General features: G+C 42.3%; 2 protein-coding genes across 2 annotated transcripts; both read right to left on the reverse strand.

Moving 5' to 3' along the window:
• Window positions 1-340: 340 nt before the first annotated feature.
• Window positions 341-1,021, reverse strand: LOC103707210. Its single transcript, XM_008791614.1, has one exon. The coding sequence runs from the start codon at window positions 1,019-1,021 to the stop codon at window positions 341-343; it is 681 nt and encodes a 226-aa protein (XP_008789836.1).
• Window positions 1,022-9,406: 8,385 nt separating this feature from the next.
• Window positions 9,407-10,783, reverse strand: LOC120110658. Its single transcript, XM_039126238.1, has one exon. The coding sequence runs from the start codon at window positions 10,781-10,783 to the stop codon at window positions 9,407-9,409; it is 1,377 nt and encodes a 458-aa protein (XP_038982166.1).
• Between the last annotated feature and the right edge of the window lie 615 nt (window positions 10,784-11,398).

Consider the following 11,398-nt stretch of genomic DNA (forward strand, 5'->3'; position numbering starts at 1 on the left):
CTCCAGTATCAAGATACCATGCTTCCTCTTTGTTGCTTTGTTCTCCTTTATATGCTAATAATAGAAATGGCTCTTCTTCTTCATTTCTCTTTTCACCATAATTAACCTTCTCATCAACTTGATTAGTAGCACTCCAACAATTTGAAGAGTAGTGCCCAAACTTCTTGCACTTATAACTTTGAATATTAGATCTATCATACCACATTCTTTTATATTGCCTTCCTCTACCACGTCCACTTCCTCTTATAGGATTTGAACCTTGCTCCTTCTCTTCATTGTTTGATGAGCCACGATTGATTCTTCCTCTTCCTCGTCCTCAGCCACGGCCACGACCTCGTCCTCAGGCTCTTTCTTGAGTTCTCCCATAATCTTCTTTTGTAGTAAGCTTCGTTTGTAGAACTTGCTCCAATGGCTTTTCTTCCTTTCTTCTGTTAAGCTTTTTTTTATAAACTTGCAAAGAGCCCATAATTTCTTCAATTGTCGCTTCCTCCAAATCTTTGGATTCTTTTATGGCTGCAACAACAAAAACAAATTTCGGGTCCAAAGACCGCAACACCTTTTCCACCACTCGAACATTAGTTAGAGTTTTACCATTCCTCCTTAATTGATTAACAATCACTATAACTCTTGTAAAATAATCAACAATAGATTCTGAATCTTTCATTTGTAAAGTCTCAAAATCACTTCTAAGGCTTTGAAGACGAATCTTCTTTACCTTATCAATACCCTTGTATGCTTTTTGAAGAAATTCCCAAGCTTGTCTTGATGTTGTAGCAGCTCCAACAATCTCAAAGGTGGCTTCATCTAACCCTTGATAAGTCAAGAAAAGAGCCTTCTTGTCCTTCTTCCTTGACTCCCTTAGCGATTGCCTTTGATTCTCCATCAAAGTCGCTTCATCTTCAGGCTCCACATAGCCTTTTTCAACCATCTCCCATGCATCTTGCGAGCCAAGAAGTGCCTTCATTTTGGTGCACCAATTTTTGTAGTTGTCTTTGGTGAGTTGAGGAACCGAAAATGCCATCGTATTGTTGGTCATTGGATCAATCAAGCTCTGATACCACTTTGTTAGATAAAAAAATACGAGGAAGAACACTCAAGAAGAAAGTTTGGAAGAAAAATAATTTTCATTCAACTCACATAAAAAACAATCAGAGTACATGGATATTTATAGGGACTTTAGGTGGTCTTTTAACCTCCCTAATTGAATTAGTCATTACACCATTCATAACCCCAAATACATCTCAAATAACTCCCTCTAAATAAATTCCTTATAACTCCATGTAACTCCCACATGACCAAAAACCCAAAAGACATGTAACTTCTCACCATACTAATATGCAATTATTGAAAATAAAACCATAAGTTACTAAATATTAAAAACTAAGTTTAGTAACCAACACAAGTTCGCATTGTATAATATCATAGATAGATATAGATATCGGTGTACATAAGCTCAAAGATGCAATGGATTTTGAAATGTTTGGACATGCATGGGATGCAAGGTTCTACCGATATAGTTGTTGCAATGTCTTTTTGATGGAAACAGCGTTGGTGCAATGCCAGCATAATTTTACTCTAGTTTGAGAGAAATATTCCAAGTTATCATTATTATTCCATTTTGAGGGAAAAATCACTTCATTCAACTTATCTCAATGCTTCATTGTACTCGATCGCTGGATGAAGGGATGCACTTCTCTAAGCCTAGGAGTAGTTTGATTTTTCCAATGAGATAGATCTAAGAAATAGAATGTTAGAGTAAGTGGCTTATATTTGAGTGGTACACTGGCATTCTAGTAACAAAATGGAACGAAGGACGGCATCTACCTGCATGCCTTTGGGGCAATAATTTAATTAAGTTTGCTAGGGATGTTGATAGGAGTTGGGGGTGCGAGGGTAATGCCCCCCACGATATGGTACATAGGTATTTTTGAAAGTTTAAAAATATATGTATCAGGCTAGGGTTAGTTAAATATGTTGTAACCCTTTGTTATTTTGCATAGTGAAAATACAGCCGCTTCGTTCCGTGGATGTAGACACACTGCTGAACCGCATAAAATCTCTGTGTTGATTTCTCTTGTTCTTCCTCTATTTATTCTTCATACTATTCACCATTGGGGCAGCGATTATCACAACATAGAACTATTATATCGATCTAGCTTAGCATGGGAATGCAGTTTTTAGCGATTCAATATGGTAGACTCAGATCATTTCTGCAGCTGCTGTGACCAATGATGACCTGCGAATTCTGAGGAATTCAGGACTCATGCAAAGAAACTTGTGGACAAACGTAAAGAACCTCTTATAAGGTATATGTTACGCATGAAAAGAAGAGAGCAGATTTAGTTTTTAAAAGATGTGAAAAAAATGCAAGCAGAGCTCTACAAGGATGCAAGGGAATAAATGCCGTGAAAGACGCACTTGATTAATAATAATCACCAGGTTTAGCTTTACAACTTCGTATAAAGTTCTAGTTGAGTCTTCCAAAATCCTAGCCAGCTCAAGCAGATCGTAGCTCAATTTTATAACTTCATGCAGGATCTTGATAGCCCCAGAAAACTCTAGTTTGTCAAGTAAATGAAGTTACATGCATTAAACTTTCTCTATGGAAGCTCCTGACGGAATTAGGTTTGTCTAGAATATTTTTGATTTGTTCGCGGGACTAATTGGATGTTTTTCAATTTCAAACTGATGAAAGTAATTCTGTTGGTCATTTCGACCATGATGGTAAAGTGGTAAGTAAGAGGATTAGCAAAACCATGTCGTCATGCCCACTTGGCTGTATGAAGTTGGTTAGGACTAGAATAACAAATATTTTTGGAGTTGAAATCATCTGAATCAAGAGAATAAGATTGCCATGGTGACAGATAGTGTAGTCATCTTAGTTATAAATTCCAAATCTAAATCATTTCAAGCAATTGTTTGAAGAACATTAACCCGTATGTTTGTTTAAATAGGGTAAGTATTTTCTTTTTCCTTTTTGTAGAGTGGTAGCCAATATGGTTTTGAGGACCCATCCAAGAGTGTATTTAGTCCCATATCGGTAGATTTTGAATACATATATATATGGCTAAAAAATTCAAATAATACCTTTTAGCTAGCTATTTTTGTGTAAGGTTCTAATTATTAAGGACAACCCTTAGTCAAGTGAGAATACCGGAGTTTAAACGGAGGAGTATGTGAGGACTTGTGTAGACCAATAGACGAAGAAGGAATGAGCTTGTTCAAATGGATTTGCGAGCCAGAGTTGGGATTCTCATGCAAAAACCAAGCTAATGGCCGACGCCCGTAAATAACGCCGGCAAATAGCAAGCTATCATAACACTTTAGGCTTTCACACTCCCTTAATGCCGTCATTGATATAAGCCCAAAACATGCTATACTGGTTTACTTCTATTCAAATTTCCAACCTTTTCCTCTAGTCTATGGATTTCCTGAACAGAGTCGACTGAAATAGTGGCGGACCGTATCTTGATCATTCCTTAACGTGCATAACCTCCGCGTCTCAAAGCTTGGATTTGGCATTGTGATGCCCAATAGTTCCACATCGGAAAGACTCATTCTGGAGCCTGGGTATATGAGGCAGGTGTTTCCTAATCCTGCAGATACGTTTTGGATGGAAAACAAAACCGGAGAGGGGCTTGAGCATTGCGTGCAGCGTGCGTGCGGGCTCCGGAACCGGACCGTTTCTGGCAGGGGAGCCCCATGTCCCCTTCTCATGTGGCCCCCATGTGGGCACTGGTTGCTGCACGTGCCCCACGGAGGCGGGGTATGCCATTTGGTATCAGAGCCGAGGACGGCTCTTGTCTCATGGTGGGAAGGGTGTGAGGCCCAATAATTCCACATCGAAAAAACTTGTTCTAAAGCCTGGCATATGAGGCGGGTGTCTCCAAATCCTGCAGACGCGTTTTGGGAGGAAGATAAAACCGGAGAGGGGTTTGAGCGGTGCGTGCGGCGCGCGTGAGGGCCTCGAAACCGGATAATATTTGACTGGAGAGCCCCGTGTTCCTTCCTTATGTGGCCTCCACGTGGGCACTGGGTGCCTCACGTGCCCCATGCAAGCGGGGGTGTAACAGGCACCGAATTGAAACGGCCGAATGTCTTTTTGGCGTGGGAAATGTCTTGTTTGGAGAATGGATTTATAGGAGTTCATGCCCACCTAAAGGAGCGAATACATTATACTTACACATGGACATTCTTTGTGGGGCACCTGGGTGGTTAAATTGGTTTGCTTCCTCCAAAGGAAGGGGTTATTCTTTGAACCATAGAAGTAGTATCGGTGAATCAGCAATAAGTTTGACGTTTCCTCGTGTTTCCTCCAGCATCAAGGCTCGGGATAAAAACATAAAGCTATTAAGATTAGTAAACGAGAAAAACACAAGATATATCAGTTTTATCATGGTTAGCTTTGAGACTTCTATCTCAGGGTAGCGCTTACGACTTGCTCTTTCTAACATCAGATATTCCTCTTAGACAAAAGCACGCAATAATGCCAACCCTACGCTTTTGTTTCCGTAATCATCGATCAAGACATACGGAGAAATCTAAAAGCTTGTACAAGGTATTACAAAAAATATATATAGATATTTGAATTAAATATTTGAGAGTTATAAATAATGCTATGAAGAGAATATAGGCATTACGGAAACAGATCCCAGTAACATCTTCATGAAGGGGTAAGCAGAACACTGTGAACCATACTTTAAAGATATTAACCATTATGACAGTTATAACTATCATTATGTTCTCAAAATTAACTTTTAAACTTTTAATATTAAAATAATCTTTGAAATAGTGGCTGTTATAACGATACTATAATGAAAAATGATAGAAAATAATGAAAATAATGACAATTTTTTGTTAGATAAAATAAGATATTTTTTGATTGTAGCTAGAATCATTTTTTGAAGAAAATTTTGAGGAAAATTGAATGAAATATTTTTTTGTTTTTTTATGAGAGAGGAAACACAAGCAAAAATAACTGCTATTGTTTGTATTATAATGGTCCATTATAATGAAAAATAAGAATTATAGTGGAAAATAATAATCATCATATTTTTTCATATTATTTATCTTAATGATGTAACTGAAGTGGTAGGAATTGTTATTTATTACCATGCTGTCAACATACATAGTTGCTCAGAAGTCAACCTAGCTAGTAAGTTTGGAAGTGGATCAAATACATTCTCATTATCTGGTACAATTATAAAAACTATACCTCAGCATAATTTTTACTATTCATAAGATTTTAGGTTTTGCAAAAATCAAAAATTTATCAACTGTTCTTCCATTAATTTACTTGCCAATTGAAAGGAGATAAAACATTTTGATAATGGGACTCAATACTCATATAAAGATGAGCTGTTCAAAAACCCTCACTATTTTGAGAAAATAAAATAAAAAAGTTAACAATATAGGAATTCTCCTGAAAATTATATGGGAAAATGTAATTCAAATTCTAATCTCTAACTAAGGAAACTGAGGTTGTTGGACATAAATTATTGGACAATAATCTATTTTGCACGTCATCTACAGGGAACCTTCCGAATCTTTCACTTTGGCGCAGGCGGGTTATAATCCAAAGACGCCACAGTTTTTAAATTTGCAAGTCAGCTTAAACTTCCTTTTATGTTCACTCTAGATACCAGAGTTATAGCAAAAGCAGGGAGAGCCGTTTTCATATTTTTGGGCCTGCTTGATGCGGATTCAGCCACAGTGAGAATTCAATAGGGGGAGCCGAGAAGGGGTGACAACCCTCTGCTGCGTGATATCTGGAGGATGGCGGGCAACTGCATAACCTTTCATGCCGTACGTGCATACTATAAGGCGACTAGAGCTGCAGATTAGGTTGCTTTCTTTGTTGCGCAGCATTTCAGCGAGGTCCTCTGGATTTACCAGAAGGTCTCTCATTCTTTATTTTGTCATTTCTTGCCTTTTGATTTTGTTGGTTGTGCTCAAGTTTGACTAATATAAGCCGCCGTTGTAATAAAAAAAAATAATCTTTTTTCATATTGTTGGGCCTGGTTCAACCAAAGTTGGCTTGGACTGGCCATTTGAGCCGCTCGGATGTGCTTTGCATGTACGGTTGGAAGGAAGATTCCCAATAGAAGTCTACCTTTTTTTTTTTTTTTGCTAAAAAAAAAGGGAAAGGGGGGAGGAAGGGACAAGCCCATCCCCGCGTAACAGCCCCCACTGGGCCTCCGCCCCGCCAGGAGAATGTTTGATACGGACAGAAATGACTGTGTCTTGGGCATCTCGATCGGTTTTACTCATACCCTCCCTATCAATGGGCTCGACTCAGCTACCTCTCTGGGCTCTGGCTCGAGTTCCACATGTGAGTATGTCACACCTGGCACCATCCTGGCTACTAGAGATCCAAGAAGTGTTCCTATACCTCATGTCCAAGCAGTGGCCGAAGCCACATTTTAATCAACGCTGCAGCGACTCGAATTTGGGACCATGAGGATAGAAATTACGCCCAGTACCACTAGGCTACCACCTTGGTGGCGAAGTCTACCTCTTCTCTGATTCTGACAAAAATAAGGAACCTTGGGGGCCGCCGGATTTAGGCGAAGCCCTTGAGTTCCTCTGTAAAAGGAGTCGCCCTCTCCTCCTATCACGCCCCGAACTCGGGGCCCGGGGCGCGAGCAGACGCCGCGCACCTGCAGGGCGGACCCCGCAAGCACGCAAGGCAGATAAATCTTATCAATCATCAATAAATAATTAAAGAAAAATTCCAGTTTTCATATCAAATGTCCATATATACATAAGTCAAAAGAAAAAGTCAATATCTACTAGCTAACTACATCATGATCACTCCATCCCGTAATCCCCATAATCATATGTCATCACCTGCAAAATGTAAATAGTAGGAGTGAGCTAACAGCTCAGTAGGCAACATCATGCAATAAAGTCATCCTATAACATGTCATGATACATATGAAAAGCAGCTAAAACTCATAAATTCAAAATCCACACGATAACCCATAAATCCAATCCGAGACTCAAAATAACTCAACCGCATGACTACGGCCACATCACCCAGTGGCATGGTTACACCGTAGTGCCAATACAACTCTCCGAAGAGCCGTTCCACTAAGCCAACGCACCACTGTGCCGCACCCCCTGGTGCCAATCTCACGCTCCACCAAGCCGCTCCGAAGAGCAAAAATGCACCCCTGTGCCGCCACTATTCTATCACCGATGGTCGCGGTGTCGGAACTAGTTCCTCAGTACAAGTCGACAGGGCCAACGTATCATCCCATTGGCGGGGCCTAGACTATAGTCACGCGGATTTTAAAAATCAATAATCAACTTTCCAACTCAAGTCATGATCAAACTCCTAATAGTAAAGTACATAACAGTTTATGAAATTAAAAATTAATTTCTAATTCTAACACATAATGCCAATAATAAATTAATAGTTTATGAAATTAAATGCTTAATTCTAATTCTAACATATAATGCCAATAATAAATCATACATCAGCATATGCATGATACATGTTAAAATTCTACTTTAAAGCAATAGGTCACCTACCTGGGTTCGCTTAAAAATCCCTGCCACAGATATCACGAACCCCTCATTAAATATAAATATTAATTATTTAATTAATTAAGAAACATAATTTAAACTAATTCCAACCCCTTAAGCTCCTAAGTTCATAGATCCAAGAATGGGCCCCCAATATCAAACATAGATTCTAAGAACAAGTAAACTAAATTCCAAAAATCAGAATCCTTTAAACCCAAACCAATTGTGGCCCAACACAGATTAGGCCCAAATGAACCAAACCAGATTACAGGTCCAGATCAGATCTCGGGCCCAAACCAACCCAGCCCACAAATCCAATTAGGTTCAACTCAGCCCAACACAGATTCCCCAACCCAAATTCTTGATTCAGATTCAGACCCTAATCAAAACCCATTCACGGAATAGGTGGAACCGGTTCACAGTTTAGACCCGGTTCAAAGTCTGGTTCACCATTAAGGCACGGATTTCAAAGCAAGGAAAAACCCAGGCCGAATAAGGAAGAAGAAGAAGAAGGAAGAGAAGAAGAAGAAGAAGAAGAAGAAGAAGAAGAAGAAGGAGAAGGGAGGAGGGTGGCTGGTGGTTCCGGTCGGCCTTCGGCAGCCGACCGTGGCCCTCGGCGGCGGCGCTCATTCAGCCGCCGCCGGCCATTCCACTGTCACGGCGACGGAAGGGAAGAAGAAAAGAAAAGAAGAAGGAGAGGAAGAAAGGAAGGAAAGAGAGGAAGACCGGGGCTGGAAGCCCGACCCCCGTTCACCCACCTTCGGCCGAACTCATTTCGGCCAGATTGACCCCGGCCGGCCGCCGTCGGCCGGCCGGATCTCACAAAAACTTCCCCGAAACAGGGGAAGGAAAACCCATTAACAACCCTCATTCCTTTCCCTTTAAATTCGATCTTTCTCACCTCCGGTCGTCGACATAAGGCTTCCTAACGGTGATGGCGGCTCCGGCGATGATGGGGCTCCGGCGACGGCAGCGGCAGCGGCTCTCAAGGAAGGGGAAAGAGGAGGAAAAGATGAGTTTTTTTTTGAGGGATGGGCTCTCAGAGAAGAGAAAGAGAGGGAGAGAGAGAGGGAGAGGGATTTGCGGGGAGGGGGAGGGGAATCCGCTGGCCGTTTGGCCAGCGTGTTCATCGTGGGGATGACCATTCAAACTTCACTCCTTTGCGAGTGAGTCGAGTCAGGGGTCCAGCAATACTAGAGAAGCCCTCCACAAACCTTCTGTAATAACCGGCTAGTCCAAGGAAGCTGCGAATCTCAGACACATTACTCGGTCTGCTCCAATCAACCACAGCTTCAATCTTCTTTGGGTCAACCATAATTCCTTCCTTAGAGATAACATGCCCCAAAAACATCACCCTGTCCAACCAAAATTCACATTTCTTTAATTTACCATACAACTGATTCTGCCTCAGAGTCTCCAAAACAATCTTCAAGTGATGCTCATGCTCTGCCTGACTCCTTGAATATATCAGAATATCATCAATAAATACTATGACAAATTTATCCAGAAAAGGCTTAAACACTCTGTTCATCAGGTCCATAAATGCTGCTGGTGCATTAGTCAAACCAAAAGGCATCACAAGGAACTCGTAGTGTCCATACCTGGTACGGAAAGCAGTCTTGGCTATGTCAGACTCCTTTATTCTTAGCTGATGATATCCAGATCAAAGATCAATTTTGGAAAATACCTGAGCACCCTGAAGCTGGTCAAATAAATCATCAATCCGGGGTAGAGGATATCTATTCTTAATAGTCACCTTATTGATTTTCCGGTAATCAATACATAGTCTCATACTACCATCTTTCTTCCTTACAAATAATACTGGGGCACCCCAAGGAGAGACACTAGGTCGAATGAAACCCAGATCCAATAGCTCCTATAATTGGTCCTTCAGCTCCTTTAGTTCAGCAGGGGCCATTCTATAAGGAGCTTTAGACAAAGGTGCAGTACCAGGGATTATATCAATAGCAAACTCGACATCTCTATCAGGAGGTAAGCCAGGCAAATCATCAGGAAAGACATCAGGGTACTCACTGACTACTGGTATATCTTCAATTCTCTGTTCAGATTGTTCAGAATCTGCAATTGCGGCCATAAAGATGGGAAACTCCTTTCTAAGAGATCTTATGCCCTGCATAGCAGACACTACCTGAGAAGAGACACCCCAGTCATCACCCATAAAACTGAACTCATCAATATCCGGGATCCGGAAGGTCACCCTCTTCAGAAAACAGTCTATGGTAGCGTGGTATGCAGCCAACCAATCTATACCCAAGATTACATCAAAATCATGCAGATTCATAATAATCAAATTAGCTCTCAAATCTCTACCCTCAACTAGTATTGGACAGGAAATGCAGATCTGACTAACTGTCATTGTACCCCCAGCTGGAGTACTAATGTATAATTCCCTCTCTAAGGAAGAGTAGTGTAAATCGCACTTATGCACATATGAAGATGAGATAAAAGAATGCATAGCACCAGAATCAAATAACACATAAGCATAAGTGGAAGATATCAACAGTGTACCTGACACTATAGTGTTGGATGCCTGAGCATCCTGCTGAGTCAGCGCATAAACTCGTCCCTGGGTACGAGATCCTCCTCCCCTTTGCTGCCTGGGGACAGCTGATTGGGTAGCCTGTACTGGAGTGAAGAAAGTCTGTCGTTGAGGAGCTACAGAACTCGGTGGCCTCTGCGCAGATCTAGTACGAGGACAACTGGAAATCCTGTGACCCGGCTGACCACACCCGAAACAAACTCCAGAAAAAGTCTGAGTCTGAGGGCACTCAGCTATCCGGTGGCCCTGCTGACCACACCTGAAACATGCCCCAATACCAGGCCGTGTCTGAAGACACTCAACAGCTCTATGTCCAGTCTGGCCACACCTGAAGCACACTCCTGCTATCCCCCTGCGATCCGGTGCAGTCCTCCCATGTGGAACTCGCTGCCCTGCTCCTGGACGGAACTGCATAGGTCGGCGCAGATGCCGCTCACCGTCAGAATCAAAGTCCCTGGTCCTCTTCGACTTCCCTTTCTGAGCATCCTGTGTCTCCTTCCAGATGATCTCCATATTTTTAGCTCTGTCAACTAGGTCATCATAATCAGTCGAGTGAACAGCAGGTAAACCCTGACGCAGGCGAGGCCTCAGTCCTTCCTCAAATCTACTCATCCTATATTTAGGGTCTTGGACAAGAGATGGTGCAAAACGGGACAACCAATCAAACTCAGCCTCATAGTCCTCCACAGTCATACTCCCCTGAGAGAGGCTCAGAAACTCCCACTCCAGCTCCCTGATACGACTGGAAGGGAAATACTTGGAGTAGAGGCCATGCGGAATCCCGGCCAGGTCACAAATCCTGCATCCTGCATCATGGTCCTCTCCACAAACTCCCACCAATGATGAGGTCGGTCCTGAAGCATATAGGTGGCAAATCTGATCTTTTCCTCCTCAGTACAACCCATGGCCCTGAAGGCCTTCTCCATCTCATCTACCCAACATTCGGCCTCTTGGGGATCGGTAGTTCCCTTGAAGGCCGAAGGAGCCAACTTCCTGAACTCTGCTATACTCCTCCCCTGATCTGAAGAACTAGCAGAGGGAAATAGCTGCTGTGGTCCCCTCTGCTGCCGAACTAACCCAACAACCTCTCTGATCAGCTCCATCACCTGGGTCGGTCCCCCCATCCTGCTCTCCTGGCCATGATCTGGTCCATCCAGTACTGTCTGATCAGTCTCGTCCTCCTGGACCCTCTCAGTCGGATGAGAAGTGGCTGGATCACTCCCGATAGTCTCGATCAGGCGGCGAGGTGCCACACGTGTACGGCGGGGCGCCATGCTGATACATACACAAATAACACAACATCAGGGT

This window comes from Phoenix dactylifera, chromosome 4 (assembly GCF_009389715.1).
Source record: "Phoenix dactylifera cultivar Barhee BC4 chromosome 4, palm_55x_up_171113_PBpolish2nd_filt_p, whole genome shotgun sequence".
In the NCBI taxonomy this organism is placed as follows: Eukaryota; Viridiplantae; Streptophyta; class Magnoliopsida; order Arecales; family Arecaceae; genus Phoenix; species Phoenix dactylifera.

Bases quoted from the DNA above. Each gene is read 5' to 3' on its own strand.
- LOC103707210 (XM_008791614.1), bottom strand. From the start codon at position 1,021: ATGGCATTTTCGGTTCCTCAACTCACCAAAGACAACTACAAAAATTGG.
- LOC120110658 (XM_039126238.1), bottom strand. From the start codon at position 10,783: ATGACTGTGGAGGACTATGAGGCTGAGTTTGATTGGTTGTCCCGTTTT.